The following is a 21132-nucleotide window of genomic DNA, read 5'->3' as shown; positions in this document are numbered from 1 at the left end:
ATCGCATCGTACGAGGTAAACCCTTGCCAGAATTTTGCCTCTCTCCCCAACACGTCCCTCTTAGAGAGGTCTCTCTCTCGGTAAGAATCTAGTGTTGCCTGAGGGGGGCGGGACCCACCCACAGTGTCGACCCACCCTGTGCATTAACATAGTATTAAAATTAATTATTACTTTATACTATTTATTAAATTATTAAATATAAAGATTTTTTTTACATCGTGCGAGGCACCCTAGGTACGGAAGCGGAGTCACGTGACCGGAAATGACGTACGTAGAGTCGCGTGTGCTATATATAGTTAAAAGCAGTCGAGTTGAGCGCTGAGCGACGCGAGTTAGCTAAGCGACGCGAGTTAGCTGAGCGACGCGAGTTAGCTAAGCGACGCGCGCCGCGATGTCGCGCGGCCCGATTTTGGGGGGCTATATCTCGTGATGTGTCGCCCGTAGGGGTATGGTTCATTAGACATTATTTGATCGCACAGGGGGGTCGACACTGTGGGGGGGGTTCCCGCCCCCCTCAGGCAACACTAGATTCTTACCTCTCTCTCGATCTTTAGCGTTAGGTTAGGTTAGAATATAGGTTAGATTTTTATTTTTATTACGCGTGTGTTATATTTACAGTATTGTCTTTGATATGTATAATCTCTCATTTGTTTATTAAATGTGTTAGTATTGTTCAACCCGTGTAGTTATCTGGACACCTTGTCACGACTCCATTACCCCTCCCCACTCATTTACCAAAGCCATTCCTGACAACGAAGCCGGTAAGTGGGGAGAAGCGCACCCCTCTACCCCCTCGGTTCACACTACCGTCTATAACTACTAATACAAAAATATAGTCTAAAACAGTGTTTCTCAACCTCTAATGAATCGTCGCCTCCTTCAATAAAACCGTTACGTAGTATCGCCCCCTTCACTACAAAATTCCGATACAGAGGGGCAAGGCTAACGCTAAATTCGTACTGAATAGTCTTATTTGTTTAATTATTGACAATACGATATAACGAATAAAATATCTAATTATTCTTAATATAATGTTTTACTATATCGCCCAGAAAATTGTTTTTCGCCCCCCAAAATATAAATTGTTACTAATCGCCTCCTCAACATGGAAAACGCCAGCATGGGGTCGATATCGCCCCCGTTGAGAAACACTGGTCTAAAAGGAAGAAAAATTGAAATATATAGATAACATGGAAAGTACCGTACAATCTGTAGCAATATTTTCAACGCAGGACCTGCATTGAAGAAAACTAAATAGAAATTCAGTTCTCTTCACTGCAGTTTCTGCACATAGGTGTTACATGTGACAAACAAAAATTTTTCACATTTCTTATATTTATACTTTGTATATCGATTTTTTTCCTTCCACATTCTGCACATCTTTCTCTCTTTTTCTGTGTTTTATTGAACTTTTAGATGAGCTGGGTGATGGGCATATCCTTTCGGCGCTTTCTCTTATATCTTTTGGAAGGCAGTACATATGTTTTCTTCTCTCAATCTGTTCGAACATTAGTTCCATTCATAACTGCTTTAAATCTTTCCTGCTTATATCTTTTGCTGTATTCTTATTACTGTGGTGTATGCCGAGATCTCGCGCAGCTCGATTGTGGGGGGCTGGATGTGTCGTTCGTACTGGTATGGTTCATTAGACATTATTTGATCGCACAGAGGGGTCTACAATTGGGGGGGTTTCCGCCTCCCTCAGGGAACACTAGAAATGTACCGAAAAGTCTGTAGTAGCCTATTTGGATTTTCAAAAGATTTAACCTTAGTCTCTTATGTACCGAAAAAAACAAGAATGTCTTGCTTTTGCCCTCTTTTCATCATAATGACACTATTTACGATACTACAGGTGATCGTAAAAAACCTGAAATAGTTAATTTTATCATTTGACAAAAGGAGGAGTAGATACATTAGATCAATTAACTTCAAATTATAACGTTCAAAGAAACCCGACTTTTCTACCCCTTACATCTGTAAATTGAAGAGGAAGTTCTCGTTTGTTTTTCCTTATTGTTTCTACCATTGTAATTCTGTCCCGTAACAAATCAGAGATTAAGCTATAACTATTAAACAATTATTCACTGTCAAATTCCTCCCTGATTTCGCTATAGGTCTTATTAATCGTTTTACAACTTGATCCAGTGAATTCGAAACTGAATACTGGTTGTTTCCCTCTGGTTGTTTTCCGCAGTAGATTTCGAAATTATAAGTGTAATACATTCTTGCGTCCGCTAACACACAAATTTTAATGCCCTATTTCTGAGGTTTCTTCGGCATATATTGTCGAAATCCGCATCACCCCCTAAATCCTTCTAATTTTTCATGTATTGTATAGTATATAGAATTTTGCTGGCAAGATTATACAAATATGTCCACCATATCCCTCACCGCAGCCAACTTGTCAGTTTTAATTCGCTCCTTTCTTAAATTTTTATCGTCGAATCGTAAACTACACAGTAAAAATCTAAATCTTTTTTCACTCATTATGGTTCTAACAATTTCAAGGCCAGTTCCATCCATTGTCCACAATTCATTGGGATTGTAGCGATTTTGTTTTTTGTAACCTGCTAAGTATAAAATTCCGATAAGTACTTTTATTTCAGTTAAATCGGTTAGGAGTGCGTCTCTTTCTCTTCCGTAATTTGGTTGTATTTTTTTAATTTGTTCGTTTGTAAATTTTACTAACATTTCTAAAATATTCTTTCCTATAAATAAATTCCAACAATCCATAATGGATGTTGCTTTAATGGCAACGTCTATGGGACCAGGAAGATGCGTTACTATGTCATGCTGCTTTGTTTTTCCTAGTTGTGATGTTGGAAATTTATTCCAGCGGGTATTAAAATCACGGCCTATATAAAAATTGCTCTCACCTTGTTGAGAAGTTGAAGGTATCAATAATTGTTCATCAAGCTCTTCTTCCTCTTCTGTATCAGTGTCTTCCTCTCTTGTTTTACAAATATCAGGTTCACCTTTAGATGATTCGTCATCATATATAATTCTTTCCATGTCCGTGTCTGAAAGTAAAAAGCGTGCATGCTCCATATTGATGCAGTTGACAATAACGCTGTTTGAACACTTCCACTGTTCTTACAAAAGTACAAATGAGAACGAAATATGTAGGGATTCGCTGAACTTTGTAATCTGTTGCCGAGACTCCACTACCGTAAGTAAAAACCCCTCGCCGTAAAAGCTTTTAATCAGGTGACCCTGATATTTTACGCTTGATCAGGTCGTAAAACCAGCGTAAAAGCGAGTTGAGTAGTGTTCAACTTTGGACGCGAATACGGCCGTAAAACAGTACCATCCACCAATCAGAAATCAGTTAAATCTAGGTCATTGTGACGCGGTGCGAAAATGGCGAAAAACGAGCTTTGTGTACGTTCCCTCGTGGATACTCTAGAACAGATCTGGAAAGATTTATCGAAAACATCCGAAAGTATTCGTGTATCTACGACAAGAAATATCCCGATTATAATAATGGATGCCTAAATCATGGCCAAAGGAAAATCCTTCAATTTAGAGGAGTATTTATACTCCTCTAAATTGAAGAATTTTACGCGATACTAATATTTATAAATATTAGTGTAAGGCTCCGGAAGTGGGTTGAAATTCGTGCACAGAAAAATATTTTAATTTCGTATTAATATTTTTAGTTTCGTAATTCGGCCNCAATTATCGAGTTATAAAAAAAAACTAAGCCTAATTGTCACGTCGGGCAATTTATGTGTGATTGCAGCGATTCCTAATTGTCGCGTCAGGGATTTTATGTTGGATCACTCTGTCGTATTCTTGTGTCCGGACCAAAGGGGTGACGAGAGCCCCATCGCGAAACAAAAATCGTGTGTGAACCTCATGTGAGGCTCCGGAAGTAGGTCGAAATTCACGCAAGATAATGTTTTAATTTTGTATATAAAAAGAAGTGTTTTTTTTTTATTATAATAATATATATTGTAAAAAGAAACCGCCTAATGCAAGGTGAATATATTATGTCCATATATAGTCATATCTGTAGAAATTTCTGAGAAAAAACGAATTTCTCAGAAAGAAACAATAGATGAATTTAAGTACTTAGATCGAACATCTTTGATAGGAATCAAATTGTCAGTCGGGGGAGGAGACTAACCCCGTGATCTGGGCTCCGATCCCGTTACAATTCGTAACGAGGAGGGGAGACCAATTAGAGAACGGGGGCAGATCTGCATCGACCTATCGGAAGGTTCGATCTGGGACTCAGAAAAACTTATAAAAATCGCGCAAAAATGGGAAGTGACGTTCTTGGTTCTAAGTTCAGTGTGCTCTGCTTCTGGATTTTTCCTGCGGTTCGTCGTCCCGAAAGAAGTTTTCGCCATCCTGTCCCAGCAACTTTCACCAAGGGTAATCTTCTGTGAGAATCACCCCTTCAAGTTGTGCTGTGCGCCCCGGAGCCTACGTTTTCCTCATCATCTTCGCCAAAAGAAGAGAAGATCGTAGAAAAAATTGAACTTTATTTACGAACTGATTCACTCTGTGGATAGGCCTTACGCCAGGATTTTTGCCTACTTCTTTTTATATACGAAATTAAAACATTATCTTGCGTGAATTTCGACTTACGCCAAAGAAAACAGTAGTTGTAAGCGAAATTTTTATATTTAATAAATAGTTTGCGATGAAGGACCTGTCTCAGTAAAGTTTTTTCCACTCCCACACGAACAGTGCTGACCGCTCGACTGTCGCGACACTTTTTCCCCAATTGGCAAACCTCGCACTGGTGTCGAGAAGTGGGATTTTAAGTCCCCAATTTCCACCGGGTCAATGACCTCGCACTCAGATGTGTATCTTCGTGAAATTAAATCTGTTCAGTGTCTTGTCAATTTGTGCTGTCTTTTCTATTCTTAATCTCCACGCTAACGTATTTCGGTACGCTACGGTACTACAATATATATTTTTGTCGGGTTCCTTTGTGTTTTGTATCGGGTTTTTGTCATTTATGCAATGTCACGTGTGTGTGTGTGTGTGTGTGTGTGTGTTATGATGTCACCGCTTGGGTGGAGCTTTCCGATATGTAGCGCTACGCGACTATTGGTTGTTATTATGTGTATGTGTATAAATATATTTTTTTTTTGTCGGGTTTCTTTTGTTTTGTATCGGGTTTTTGCCATTTATACGATGTCATGTGTATATGTGTATTATGATGTCACCGCATGGGAGGAGCTTTCCGATTGGTCCAAGGTGGGACACGTGGTAAAGCAAACTTCCGGAGAGCGGGAGATATAAAATGTGTGAACTCCCGTTATACAGCTTATTCTGGTCTCTGTACCCGTTGAGGAGAGTGGTCGTTATACTGGTAAATATAAACCTTTTCTTTGTTTCCGTGCACGTGTTGGTCATTTACTGTGTCCTTTGTGTATATATATATATAGCTTTATTGCCCCGTGGATTCCTATCTACGGCATACTCTACACTATAAAATTCTATTAGCTTTCATAGACCAATTTCTGAATAGATGTACCCATATTTTTACAGTGATATAGATATGGGATTTGTTAGTGCTATTCTTTCAGTAAGAAAAAATTTGTCTCAATTTGTTTTGATGCACCCTCATATTTACATTATTGTAATTTAATAATTTTTAAGTGACTACAAAAAGTGTAAAAGTGAATAACAGTAAAAAAAAAATGAGGTAAATACAGAACAATCCATTTGAGTGCTTAACAATCATCAATCATTTCATTTGTAAATTTATATTAAACAATGAATTACAAAAATGAAAACAAATTTAGATTTAGATGTTTAATTGTTCATTATTTCACTGCCAATTTAACTAATTCAAAATACTGTATTTACATTCTGTATGATTAAAAAATACGCTCAAAACAAATATGTTTAAAAAATTTAATTTTACTTAAAGATTATGAAATAATTTATTATATTAAGATAGAGAAAACTTGCTGTAAAGAAACTTACCGGTTCCTTGATAACATTAAAACTCTAAGATTTATTAGACCATCCAAACCATTTATTTTTTCTAAACAATTATCAGACAAGTCAAGAAATACTAAATAGGAAAGGGTAGAAATATTTTCAATTTGTCTAATTTGATTGTGTTGATAGTTGAGCAGACGTAACTGATCTTCTCCTTCTAAAATAGGACATGATAAGAGACCACACCTAAAAATATTTTTTAAAGTTTTAATATAATAAATTATTTTAAAAAAAGATGGACTAAGCATTATCATACCTATCTAATATCAGTTTTTCTGGATCTGCATTATGTTCTTCTGATTGACGTTTTACTATCAACTGTCCGCTTGGACTTTTCTTTATTGTCACCTTCGTTTTACCTAAAAATGTAAACATAAAAATATAAATTACGGTATCTTATGTACATATATAATGTACTATATATCATACATTAAAAGTAATTCTTTAGAAAAACTCTCTCACTTAGTCCTATTTAAAAAACTAAAAGCAACTAAAAATAATGATAATTATATTCTTTATCATTCAATTATTTTAGCATAGAATTGAAATAATAGTACATCATTCCTTGTTTCTGGTGATTTTTACTTTTTGATAAAACTTTTTCCTGTTAACTCACTTATTGTATTGATTTAATTATTTTGTAAAATGTAATAAACAGAAATCATACAATCAATAAAATTTATTTCTTTTTCATTCACATTGACAGTGAAGTTGATACAGAAGATGCTTAATTGTAGAGAGGAAGTTAGAATCTAAAGGGCATTAAATAATTACGAAATAGAACAGAAGAGACTGAGAAGTTTTGAAACAGCTTTGCTTAGTTACTTAGTCGAAAATATTAAGTAATATATACAGCACTGTAACAAAAACTGTGGACCCATCTATAAAAGTTTTGAAAGGCCACTTTTTACCTGCTGAAGTTAATGGTATAATCTTTGCATAATGGAGTATCTGGGTGTGAATAATTTTACAAGTGAACCACGAGGGCGAGTACAAAGAATCTCACAGTTGACAGTTATGAAAGAGACAGCCTTACCTAAACGTATAGCCTGGGGAAGAAGGGGGAAGGGGAGGGGAGAGGAATGGGGGAAGAGAAGGAAAAGGAAAAGGGATCACATGAGGACGGCTGGGAACTGAATAATAGAGGTAACAGACACAATTACTAGACTGACACAGCAGTCCAAATATTACGTAAAAAATACAATAATCAAAAGCACATAGCACAATTAAACAGAAAATACACTTTAGGGCAGGTAGAACATAAATATGCCCGCTACAATTAGCCAAAATAAAACTGTACAGAATAAAAGCAGATCCCGACATTGGCTTGCAGATAATAGTAACAAAAACTAAGTCTGCCTTAAAGTCCTGAGTGAAGAATTGCAGTGCTAAGAGACAATGTGATAGAGAGGTTGCCCTTCACACACTCAGTTAACTGAGCACCTTAATTTGGCTAATAAAGTCGTTGAATTTTGTGAAAATGTCTTTGTTGCTGAGAAGAAGACTTGCCAGACATGGCCACACTTCGTTCTCCTGAATCACAGCTTGTATCAGTTGTCTTCGTTTGTTCTCATACAGAGGGCAGCGGAACACCATGTGGTCACTGTCGTCCCATTCATTAAGCGAGCAATGGCATTGCTCATTCCCTTTGCCGAGGAAGCAGGCCAGATAACCTTTAAAGTTTCCGTGGCCCGTCATGATTTGCGTGAGTTCATAGGAGGGGGTGAAGTGGGAAAACTTTGCCCTGTTTGCAAAGCAAGGGAAGGAAGCAGTAGGTAGTCCTCCCAGTGCTGCTGCTATCCCAGTTTCTTTGCCATTATTGGTGAATATAGTTGAGCAGCTGATTCGCCATCCAACTGTAAGGCACTTTTGAGTATGCTCTGGTTTCAAGGTTACTTGTAACTTTTTTGGCAAGAAAGTCTGCATGATCGTTTCCCCTGTTGCCTGAGTGCCCTTTAGTTCAGGCGAGGGTGATAACAGTGGATCCATTGAGATGGTTGAGGACGTTGATAGTGTCTCTTATAATGGGGAGGTTGACATTAAGATTTTGTATCTGGTGCAGGGCTACCTTGCTATCAGTGAAAATGTATACAGCCTTGTTCTTAAAGGTTCTTTGTTCCTTCTTAATGTAGTGTAGGGCCCTTAAAATAGCCAAGGACTCTGCCTGGTTATTAGTGCAATGTTCATCCATTTTAAAGTAATGCTGGTGAAGGATTTCCTCCGCCCTTCCATACACTACAAACAAACCCCCAGTCCCACTAACTGACCGGGACCCATCCATGTAGATATGGAGCCCAGAAGGGGAGGGGTAGTACCATTCATCAAGATATCACAGCTGAGACCCAACGCCGGGTGAATCAGGCTGCTGCTATCAATTTTGTCTAGCCCTTTCTCAAGGAGGTAATTGGCCAGATCACCAATGGTGTCCCCCTCCACCAGATGATTTATCTTGGTATGAAACTGATCAATAGTGATATCGTTATAAAGGAGGCGCTTCATGTTATGCCTCAAGTACCTTTCCTGGATATAAAGGTCAATGGGGAGTAGGTTTGAGATGACAAGAAGACCGTCTGTAGGGGCCGTTTTGTATGCCCTGGCAATGTACAAAGCAGAGAGCCTTTGCAAGGAGAGGAGCTTCCTCCGGGTATGAACCCTGTTCGTGCAGTGCCCCCAGACTTCACAGCCGTAGGTGGCTATCTTCTGAGTGACGGCGATATATGATGTTTTCCTTGCTTTGTAGTTAAGCCTCCATTTGTTCCTGCAGATGGTAGCCAGGGTGCTGGAGACTGCTGTGGCTTTTCTGTAGATGTAATGGATATGCTCATTCCAAAGTAATTTATGATCTATGATAAGCCCCAGTACTTAAGGGACAAGGTGTTCCCGATTCTATGCCCATTGATCCGGATCGAGGGGCCTTTGCTAAGAGGGTTCGCCTTGGGGAAGACCATACTTTTACATTTACTGTAATTTATGAGTAGGTTAACACGCTCACTCCACTGATGCACTTTTGATAAAATTTGGTTCATATTGTCCTGGAGCTTCCCTTGATTCGGGTGTGACATGACAATAACCGTATCATCTGTGGACACCCCCTGTTGATAGACCCATAGATTAGAGTGCCATTATTGTAGATGGCTGCACTCTGATCCTCCAGATAGCTGCGAAGGATCCTGTATAGGTTGCCTGGACAGTTGTAGTTGCTGAGCTGGTATAGTACCTCTGGCCACTAGGCATGGTCAAAGGCACTCTTAAAATCTATAGCCACCAAGAGAGTGTGGTTCTCGTTTTTCTTTGCAACCTTGATGTAGTCAATTAGGTTGTCCAGAGCGTTGATGGTGCTCTTCCCCTTACAGAAACCAAATTGAAGGGGTTGGAAGAAATTTACCTGCTCGAGATGGTACTTGATTCTTCCAATCATTAGGGAGTCCAGGGCCTTACCAAAGAAGGAGAAAAGCGAGATGGGACGGTAGTCAGAGGGTGTTCTTGGGGCCTGCCTAGGGTCCTTGGGTATTAGCTTCACAGAGGCCTTTTTCCATATAGTGGGGAAATACCCAATGTCCAGACATTTGTTAAATAAAACCTGCATTGTGGTGGGGAGGATCTCAAATGCCTCTTTGGCCATTCTCCATGTGATGTTATCTGGCCCAGGTGCCTTGTTCTTTTTGATGGTTCTAAATTCACGGTAAATTTCTAATGCACTGAACGGCCTGTCATTGTGATCTGTCCGGTAAGTGTTGACTATATTTCTAATCGATTTTTGTATTCTGGAATCTTGTCTTGGGTCGTCCGTTGGGAAGAGTTCTTGCATGATGAACTCGCAAGATTCCTCGATGGACTCAGTGTATGAGCCATCCATTTTAACCATTGTTGGGGGGGAAGTGGAACTTGCTTTATCCTTTCCCCTCACAGTATAATAAGGGACAGACCAAGGGTTTCCCCACACCTCCTGGTACAGAACTCCTTCCAGGAGTTTGTTCTGCTGTTTTTGATCATTTGCTTATATTGCCTACATTTTTCCTGGTACTCCCAACGTTTTTGTTCCTTTCTTTCCGGAACCTTCTCTTTATCCTTTTACCTCCCTTCTTGTCCTATCTAGTTCCCCATTCCACCAGGGAGAGTTCAGTTTTGTTACCTTGATTGTTGTCACTTCAAAATAAGCCATATGTATTGATTCAGTTAGCCTCTGTACAGTCCTGTCTATCTCATCCTTACTGTTGATATTAATCATGGAAATCGGTCTCCATTTATTGGCTAGGCAAGACTCAAAGAGCTCCCAGTTCATCTGGTTAATTATGGTCCTTTGAACCATTACCTCTTTACTTTCAATGGTAGTTAGGATATAATTATGGTCGCTGGCCAACACCAGGTCCATAGTATTACATTTGACTTTGCAGGAGAGGAGGGGTTGATTCCCCAGACAGACATCCACCCAACTCTTCCCTGTGGCTGTGGAGAAAATGGGTAATGGGCTGCTGTTGAGGGAGACCAGATCAAACTCTGCAATGAACTCGCATAGTCTGTACCCTCTTGGGTCTTGCATTGGGCTGTGCCAAAGATGAGATTTGGCATTAAAATCCCCAGTGATAACCAGTGGAAAATCCTTGAGGCTTTCTACAGCTTGACTCAAAAGGTTCAGGGGATGGATAAGGTCTTCGTTTGGCGCACAATAGAAGGAGATGATGTAAGTTGATTCCCTTTGAGTTTGCATCCTGATGGTAGTAAAATATTCGTTGGAATGTTGGTCAATAAGTTGGACCACGATATGCTTGTTATAAATAATAATACCTGCCTTGGGCCTTCTGTCAGGGACCAAAGTGGAGTAGAGCCTGTCAGAACCGAGCATATCCACCCTATTGCCACAGACATATGGCTCCTGGAAGGATAAGATGTCCACGTCCCAGTCACTTACCACATGGAGGGCTTCAGAGGATGCTGCCTTTGATCTCTGGAGATTAATTTGAAGAATTTTGATATTATCTTTAGTGCAGCTGCCTGCCGAGTGCTAGTATTATGGTTGTTATCCATAATGGGTGGCGACACAGGAAAGAAGGAGAGTGTTAGTAACTAGTATTTGATATCACTTGTGCTTTGTACCACTTGAGACACGGGCAGTTGGCCGCAAAAGAGTTGTGAACCATGTCCAATTGCCTGTTCTGCGGGTTGCACTTGTTGTATTTCGCACAGTTTGTGCACTTAGGGACCCTATCTTGGTTTGGGCACTCCCCCAGGCGGTGTTTATGCCCACAGTGACTACACTTTTGTCTCAGGTCATACTTGGTCGAGATATGACCAAAGCCACAATAGTTAAAACATCTAATAACTGGGATGTGGTTGTCCACCCGAATGGAGTTTCAGCCAATGGCTACTCTACCATCTTCAATGAGGGTGAGCCGAAGCTTGGGGGACACTGTCAGTATTACATGTTGTACTTCCCCTCCATTTTTAGGGGTCTTTCGAGTAGTGCTCACAGATATTGGAATTTTGTAGATAGAGTTGCTTCATCATTTCCCCACCTGTCATGTCCTTTGGCAGATTCAAAAGAATGATTTTGGGGATTCTTTTCCTCTTCACTTTTACTTCTATTTTTTTCTGCCAACTGGATGTTACATTCAATAGCTCCCTTCAAGGCCTTCATGTCTTTTTTAGATTTTACCTTAATATCGATGTCCCCACTGGTAGAGGCCTGATCATCCCCACATTTAACCCTATTTCTTTCGGGGAAATATTGTCTTGCAGGACCGCCATTAATTCTTCAGCCACCATCCTCGGTTCATGCTGACCCACATTAGCTGAGATAATTAGGCTGTGGTCCTCAACTTGTCGAATGTCACCTCCTACCTGCTTACCTACAGCAGCATTTATCAGTTTGGTATCCCTACTCATAATTCTAGCATTGCTTTTGACCAATCAGAGTACGATGGAGCCCTTGACTGAGTTACAACATTTGCCTGCTTTTGTCTCATTTCAAGAATAATTCCAAAGAGCTGGTTCACTGCTGCACGCATTTTGATTGCTGCTTCGCAAACCAGGGCCCTTTCCCCATTTTTAACAGCAATACCACTGTTTGTCAGAACATTAAGCATGATAGTTTCCAAATGGGAATGGATGTTGGAAATTAGTTCCTCTTCTATAAAGTCCATATTTATGGAGCCAGCCCCAGATGGGGTTGGGCTTCTCGGTGGGTTTGGGATTGGTGATGCCCTTGCTGCTTGACATCACACTGGGAAAAACAGGACAGACAGCGCACTGGTAACGGAACTGGTTGGATGAGCTGGTGTAAAGGCTGACCAACGCACTAGTTGACTAGAGTGTAGAACAATGCAGGTTAGCCGAACAGCTAGACACGAATAGCACGCTGGTTACACCGACGATGATCAGCACAGTTTACTGGAGAGCTGGGATATTACATCCAGAGTGGAATAACTGACAGTATTCCCGGTACGACACTTAGGAGCCGCGATAACTCAACCATGCCGAATGGCATGTCCCACTCCAATCGGCAAGGCTGTGATAGACCATAAAACAGGCACGCACAGTGAGCGCCCCACAGGTACCCTGATAATGCAAAGAATTATAGCGAGCATTGGCCTGTTGAGCCCGAGCAAAAATTGTTAATGGCCAAAAAACACTGCGTGCCGAATGGCTAAGCCACAGCGGCTAGTTAGACCGACCACGTGGTGCGAAACAAGGCCTTTGCCTAACGGTAAAAATCAGACGGCAGTTTCTCCACTAGTAATAGACGTACTTGAATCAAACTTACAGCACTTAATACTGATCTGCTGGGCTATATAAAGCCATCGAGATGACAGTTCAGACTCAATCGGGGGGCCCGATGGGGACCGGCAAAGGCTGAAACTTCAGACGAATATAACTCCAAAAATACTTGACCGGATCCAAAATAATTTTACTCACTAGTAGCTCTTGAAATGATGAATCCAGCGATGTAACAGAATCCAAGTTTGGTAAAAATATCCAGGGAAATAACCATCGAAAACACGGAGCTGATGTATCCCAACACCTTACCTGCACGAGGTACAGCATACAGTCCCAAAGACACTCACACCAGGATACAGACAGAAAAGATTTATTTTTCAAAAAAAATTGATACCAACACTAGTGGGATATAAATCCTTTGGCAACACCCAAGGTACAATGATAAAGTGACCAAATTTTACAATAGAAGGTACCAATATTTACATGAGTCAACAGACGATCACAGAATGATTATCACAACAGATATATATTAGTCCAACTGCACATCTGAACCTAATTCTTAATCTAATTCTAATGACTAAGGTGTTAATGAAAAAATGGGATAGTTCAAAGAAGAAAAGGATATATACATCTTCAAGACTTGGGAGAAGAAAAGTGGTACCAGTTTTTCCTTTCCAACAAATGTGATGGCTTCTGGATTTGTTCTCAGTTATAGGTTTGCAGACTCTTGTCAAAAAGGGGTAAGAAATTTTGACTATCTTCTTTGGCCAGTAATGCTTTATCTTTTCCTTTTTTTATTTCTCCAGACTCCAAACTTTTTCAATTCTTTTTGATTTATTTATTTATTTTTGGTGATTTTTGACTAATGTCCCACTAAATACCTTGTTGAGGGTGACTCTGATGTCTCCCCCTTTCAACAGAAAGTCCTGTTATTTCTTTCTAGCACTACTGTTATTTTTCTATAGCATCTTGTAGTGCTGCGCTACTTTATTATTGTTGTTTTATGTATGCTTATATATATATAATTTGTGTATATAAATTATTTTCCATTACCACATGTTGGGATCTACTTTTTGTATAAACATCTGCGGAATAATACACTGTATCACCTTTCTTGCTACACCAACTAGAGTGGACTAATTGGTCAAGGACGGGGTCATGTGTTAAGAGAGCATTCATGAATGACAGGGAAAGTATAAATTGGACTGTCTCGTGTGTTGAGCTCTCTTTTGGCGGTTTTACTTCGTGGTTTGAGAGAGTTCGGCTGGTATCAGGAGATAGAAGAAGGAGCTAAGGATTGAATGCATTGAGTGGAGATATGGTAATCCGTTTCCATCCTAAGAGACTTATCATCAACAGCTTCGTGGTGTGCATGTACGGACAGTTTATAGTTAATGGACTCAAGTAAGATTGATATTGTAAACGTATCATAGTCATATATATTAGATATGTCTGCATATAGAAAGTGAATTCTTGGGTAGTCACGAACTGTTGTCTGATGATCAGCGAGATTTGAATGTTCATCTAATGGAAGAACAAAGAAAAGTTGTGGCAGCACATGTTTGTTGCCTTGTAAATAATTGTATGTAGATTTAATGTGAATTAGTCTAGTAGTTTAGTAATAAATTTAGGAGGGGAGGATCTGTCAGTGCTGTGTTTTCGTTACTAATTTATTTCTTCTTTATAGGTTAGGTGTAATTCTCTGAACTTTTTGAATAATTATTCAAGAGAATTGTGTAACTTTTGTGTTGAGAACGAAATTGTGGATGCTTGACATATTTTGGCTAAATGTGAGCATCTTAAGGTGTTACGTGATGAAATTTTTGGTTGCGAAGTTCTTACCAGGGGGCGTGATTCCTCAATTATAAAATTGGCTTTGCTGCTGGTGTTGTTTGGGAGCATCTGTCAGTGCTGTGTTTTCGTTACTAATTTATTTCTTCTTTATAGGTAAGTTTTTACTATTATGGCAGTCATTCCGAAACGAAAGTTGCACTCACCGAGCTTCAGGGAAGGAGAGACTAGTAGTAAAAAGAAATCTTTGAAGAGTTGCGAGGAGGAAGAATTTGCATATCTTTTGGAAGGAGAAGATTTTAACCTCGAAGAGGGTATACGTGTCCTGTTGCGTTTACATTTATCTATGACTTCCAAGATTGACCAACTTATTTCTAGATTAAATTATGTATCGGAATGGTTAAAAAATTTGGATGAAGGTTTGGCTGACTTAGATAATAGATTAAAAACATTAGAAAAATTGGTTGATAAAAACTGTAGTTTAAATGATCAAAGTAATGTTACGAAAAAGTTTAATGACATTACTCATGAACTCTATTTTTTGGATAACCAACGTCAAATAAATAATGTTGTCATTACCGATTTGGAAGAAGTTCGGGATGAATCGTCTCTAGAAACAAAACAGAAAATAGTTGAATTTGCTACACGAGCTTTACAGATGCCTGACATTAAAATTGGTAGGGCAATGAGAGTGGGAAAGAAAAAGAGTAATTCCCCTAGATTAATTATTTGTACTTTTGTTGATTATTATGAAAAAATGTACTTTAAGAAACGAATTCTAGAGTTAAAACCGGATGGTGTCTACGTAAATGATGACTTCTCTCCTAGAGTGAGAAATATTAGATTTAAACTTCGTGATTTCGGTAGACAATCAAAACTTTCTGGAGCGTGAATGGTAAAAATAATTTATGATAAAATTATTATTGATGGAACAAAGTACTTTTACGATGTTGATTGTGACCAGGTTAAGCCTGTTTCATCCTATCAACTACCGGTACTTCATTTTTGATTTGGAATTGTGCTGGTTTATTTAATAAACCTGAGTCTTTTTGGAAGTATTTATTGCAGTATGATATTGTATTTCTTTCTGAAACCCGGTATGACTCTACTAATAGAAATTTGGACTTAACTAATTGTTTGCAAGGTTATAATCTTCATTTTGGAAAGGCTTTTAAGTTGCACAAGAAAGGTCTTTATTGTGCAGGCTGGTTATTAGCAATAAGATCCTCTTTTCCCTGTGTTGTTGTTTATCAAGATGACTTTCTAAAACTTGTCAAATTTGGTGCCGAACTTAATAATATTTTGGTATGTTTTGTTTATTTTCAGAAAAATAACTGGCAGTCTATTTTTGATACTTTAACTGGTTTGATATTAGATAATAGGAATGTATTGATCGCTGGTGACTTTAATGCTAGGATTGGATTGGAGAATATGATTTCTGACGAATTTTGCAATTCTTTTGATATTGTTTGTCCTTTGCATAGGAATTTGAAAGACTTGGTGACTGATTCTTGTGGTAGAAAGTTGCTTAATTTATGTGATGATTTAAATATGATTATTGTTAATGGGAGATGTTTAGGAGATGAAGCGGGTGAATATTCTTTTATCTCTAGTAATGGTTGTTCTGTTATTGATTTGGTTATTGTTTCTCTGTTAACTTGGAAAGATGTTCTCTCTCTTCAGTTGGATCAGTTTTTGGGTTTTTGGATCAATGGGTTTTGGATTCCAACCATAACCCATTGATTTTACGACTGGCTTGTGGTAATGATAGATCGGTCTCTTTTGAAAAGACAGAAGACTGTTTTGGGATGAATCCAGAAAGGACGAATTAAGGTTGCTTTTGGAGGAAATATGCATTATGAATACGTTTGATTCAATGGAAGGCCTGAATAATTGTCTTTTTAGTGTGGCTTGCAAGAAGGGATTTAATATTAGGAGACATGAAAATTCTTTCTCATGGTTTGATTCGGACTGTAGGATGCTAATTAGTGCTAGGAATAGAGCCTGGAGATCTTTTAGGAAGAGTAATGATTCTAATGATCGTTTGCACTTTGTTAGGTTACGAAGTTTGGTGAAGCAGTTTTGCATTGCGAAAAAAAAATCATTTGCTGGTAAAATTCAGAATTGTTTTACAAAAGATAATAGACTTTTATGAAATTATTTTTGTCATGTTAAGCAGGCTCAGTCTCGTAATTTTAGCTTTATTCATATTGATGATTGGTTTCATCACTTTTTTAATTTATTTGGTTCCTTGGATCCTTATTTTGCAGATATTTCGATTTTTAATTATTGTAGGAATTGGTATAATGAACTTTTGGACCATGAATTCTTTATAAATGAGCTTAATGATGCTTTAAGGAGGTACAAGCTAAATAAGACCCCAGGTTTTGATGGGATCCCAATGGAATTTTGGAATTTTGAGCTATTGAGACCACATCTTTTGAGTCTTTTCTCAAAGATTTTTGATACTGGGATAATACTAGAGTCTTGGAAGATAAGTATTTTAATTCTGATTTATAAGAATAGTAGGAAGGGATGTTCCTGGTAATTATAGAGGTATCTGGTTATCATCTTGTGCTTCGAAATTGTTTTGTATTATTCTATATAGAAGGTTGACTTGATGGTTAGAAGTTAAAAATATATTGCATGAAAATCAGGCAGGTTTCAGGGCTAGCTATTTCACATTAAATAATATTTTTGTTTTGTATACGGTTATCCAGAAAATTTTTTTACGGAAACATAGGAAAGTGTATGCATTTTTTGTCGATTTATCTTCTGCATTTGATAGAGTCTGTAGGAATTTGCTGTGGTTAAAGATGATGCGTTACGGTTTTAGTTATAAAATTTGTGTCTTTACTCGTTGCTTTGTATGAAAACTCCTCACTTACGGTAAGAGTTGGAGGTAACTGTTCGCCATTAATGTTCTCTAAGACTGGTGTTAAGCAGGGCTGTATTTTGAGTCCAATTTTGTTTAGTATTTTTTTGAATGATCTCTTTGGCATTATTAGTTATTCTGGTGATGGTATAGAAATAGATGGTTTCCAGATTAAAATATTGGCTTACACTGATGATATTGTAGTTTTATCTGATTCTGTGGTTGGATTGCAGAGATTGATTGATAAATTGGCAATTTATTTAGATGAAAATGATTTGAAATTGAATTTGAATAAGTCTAAGATTGTTGTATTTAGAAGGAGGTAAGAGTACGAGGTGGATAAATGGTGGTTTAAGGGTTCTCCAATTCAAGCAGTGTTTAACTATAAATATTTGGGTGTTACATTTTCATTTAATGGTTTATTCCATACGCATTACATTAATAAGAGAACTCATGCAAGAATATCGATGAATAAAGTTATTAAATTAGGGAGATCTGCCAAACTACGTAATCTGACTGATTATTTACGTTTATTGAGAACTGTGGTTTTGCCCTCTTTATTATATGCTTCAGAGATTTGGGGTTTTAACTTGGCCAATGGTGATGGCATACAGGTTGAATTTATTAAAAACTTATTTTATTTACCTCATTGTACTCCAGGCTATTTAATCATGATGGAATATGCTTTGACCCATATAAAATTTATATTATTTAGTAGGATAAGAAATTGGATTATAAGAATTTCTAATCTTGATGATCATCATTTGAGTAAAGTTTGTCTGAAATTTATACTTAATAAAAAGTCTATAGACTGGACACATTATTTTATTGATACTTGTAATAATCATGGTATTAATCTTATTAATAATGATGTGGATTTAATGGACTGCTCTCTTTTCCTCGTTAACATTTTTGATAACTTTTTATACAATATAAATCAAAAAATAAAATAATAGTATATATAATTGCTGGTATAAGGATTTAAACATTACTTTTTTGATAATTTTTTATATAATCAAGATGTTTCCCTTAATATTGTGGCCGTCGGCCATATATACATATGCATCTTAATTGTATATAGTATAATTCCAATCTTTCTCTTTCCCTATTTCTTCTATTTCCTTTGTCTGTTCCTTCTAGAACCTTCCAAATGACTGTTATAGCCTTTGGGTGAGATTAGCCGTTCTTAGAACCGGAAAGAACAATAGTGGGTAGGATTAGTCGTGCTGAGAACAAAAGGAGAACAATAAACGGTAGAAGGGAAAAAGGCAGTCGTTGACGAGACACGAAGAGAGCGAGACGTGTCGAAGGGACACCTGAACGTGACTTCGTAGCGAAGAACAAAGGAAGTTCTTGGGAGAATCGGGTGACGGACTGAGGAGGATCCACGATCAGGTCATAAGGCTTGTGGACACCTCCAGATAGATTGGAATCTTCAGGATTAGAGATACGACGACTGACGTGTTTAAGAACATAGTGGAAGCAAGAGCCACTGTCGTTGAGACAGTCCTACCCAAAGCGCAAAGACACCAGAACATAAGAAAGCCCCGGGTGAAGTTATCTCTTCTTTTCTTCTACCTTCCCGCTGTCCTATCTTCCTTGTCATTTCCTTAGTATTAAGTTAGCCTTAAGTTAGGATTAAGTTAGATTTTAGTTACGCGACTATAGAATATTAATTGTTACGCGCCAGTAAGATTTCGTACCGTGATTTATTGTAAAACTGGAAAGATTCCTGTTGATACCCCTCACATTGTAAAATTAAATCACAAAACAGTTGGGATTCCTGATGAAACCGAACCTGTTCGTATTGAATAAAGGAGAGTGTTTATAATTGTAACTGTCGTAGGTTCCTTTCTGTACGTTTCATTCGTGGATCGTACTGCTTCAATCACACGAATACCACAATATTTTGTCTTTATTTATACAGGTTAGGTGTAATTCTCTGAACTTTTTGAATAATTATTCGAGAGAATTGTGTAACTTTTGTGTTGAGAACGAAATTGTGGATGCTTGGCATATTTTGGCTAAATGTGGGCATCTTAAGGTGTTACGTGATGAAATTTTTGGTTGCGAAGTTCTTACCAGGTCTTTATTTCTTAAAACTTTATCAGAACCATGTTATCAATTTAAAGTGTTTTGTTTTCTAAGAAGATCTGTTGTTTTTTTCTCTTAGGGGGTGTGATTCCTCAATTATAAAATTGGCTTTGCTGCTGGTGTTGTTTGGGAGCATCTGTCAGTGCTGTGTTTTCCTTACTAATTTATTTCTTCTTTATAGGTAAGCAATTTGCTTTGTCATTTGGTTGATTGTTTTACTTTTATCTTGCTCATTGGTTTTGTATTATTTTTTGACAGATACTCCCAAACTTTAACTTTAAACTTTAACTAATTATTATATTTGATTTTTAAATCTTAATATTTAAATTGTTATTTATTTAAATTAATATTGTAATATATAATTTTTGATTGTAATCTTATGCCTATTGTATCTAAGTGTCTTGTTGTTTTTGGGAGATGATTTTGCTCCCTGCATCAAGAAGTGTATCCAGTATGCGTAATAAATAAATAAAAAATACAGTAGAGCCTCGATTATCTGACCCCCGATTAACCGACCGTCCTAGTCGGCAAATTCAAATGTCCGCTAGTGATATAGCGCTACAATATTTGGCTATGTCTTGGCTACTTTAATATTATTTTTACGTGTTTTAGCTGGCAACACTGATTCAACCATGAAAGGGAGCCAGTATTTAAACGAGGCTTAATTTTCTAATTCTTAACAATACAATAGCGATGATTATTATTTTAAAAAATTTTTGTTAGGCTTAACATCGATGAAAATTCAACACGAAGTAGGTTAATAGCGATATACTAATATACTAATTACATGGGATATAATAATATACTACACTAATAATGGATTTTTTTATACTTTTCGGTTATCCGACTTTTCAATTATCCGACCAACCCCAGTCCCCAATTGAGTCGGATAATTGAGGCTCTACTGTAAATAAAATAGTAATAAGTTTAGGAAATTAACATTTGTCTTTAGGACTATATCGTGTCATCGTTAAACTGTAGTATATCTGTCCCCTGTCAACCTTACCGTTAGTTGGTCCTAATCCTTACTTGTTATTAAAATCATTGTTTTGTTCTAATTAGAATTGTACAGTCCTTAATTTCAATAACATACACCCAGACTCAATATATTCTGATATATTGGAGTCTCCTCCCTTGTACCTCAACCACAAAAGCCCTTGTTCTGGCTCTTGATTCCTCAAGGCAGCTCAACCCTTTTCAATCCTTTCCTTGAAGTCGACCATCCACAATAAAGGGTAGGGAGAAACAAAAGGACAGAAATTTTAGAAATGAAAGAAGAGGAAGTGTAGAAACAAAAGGTTTAACAAAAATATTGACTGATAAATAAAATGAAAATACAGTGTAGAGCCATTAAGCTGCAGGCCAGTAATCCATGAATTCGCTTAAGCTGTGCAAAAAGCTTGAATCCCAATTTTTTGACACTATGGATCATACGGATCAAGACATGGCATCTCAAACATTTGAGACAGGTGTTGACATGTATTTGATATATTTTGTTATTCTTAAATAATAATTTATTATTAATTTCAAGACTGTTAATCAAAAAACACATTGTTTTTTCATTATTTATTGTACTTTATGCATTATCAAAAAATATTTAAGCCGAGGACTACCTAAGCCGTGGTTAAGCAATTTGGACCCCAATAACTGTGGCTTAATGGCCCTACACTGTATATGTGGCGTGCAGCCAC

General features: G+C 37.6%; 1 protein-coding gene across 2 annotated transcripts in view; it reads right to left on the bottom strand.

Moving 5' to 3' along the window:
- Positions 1-5928: 5928 nt before the first annotated feature.
- The window catches only part of LOC111641066, a 100410-nt gene continuing 85206 nt past the window's right edge, over positions 5929-21132 (bottom strand). Inside the window, exons 4-5 of one of the 2 annotated variants that reach the window (XM_023387190.1) lie at positions 6224-6326; positions 5929-6153 (exon numbers count right to left, since the gene is read on the bottom strand). In XM_023387190.1, coding sequence (XP_023242958.1) covers positions 5946-6153; positions 6224-6326 — 311 coding nt within the window. In that variant the 3' untranslated portion in view covers positions 5929-5945. The remainder of the gene's footprint in view (positions 6154-6223; positions 6327-21132) is intronic. The other variant, XM_023387184.1, reaches the window with a different exon arrangement.

This window comes from Centruroides sculpturatus, unplaced genomic scaffold (assembly GCF_000671375.1).
Source record: "Centruroides sculpturatus isolate CEXI.00-Female unplaced genomic scaffold, Cexi_2.0 scaffold101, whole genome shotgun sequence".
Taxonomy (NCBI): domain Eukaryota; kingdom Metazoa; phylum Arthropoda; class Arachnida; order Scorpiones; family Buthidae; genus Centruroides; species Centruroides sculpturatus.
The sequence above is the reverse complement of the archived record's forward strand: the minus strand, read 5'-3'. Positions and strand labels throughout refer to the sequence as shown.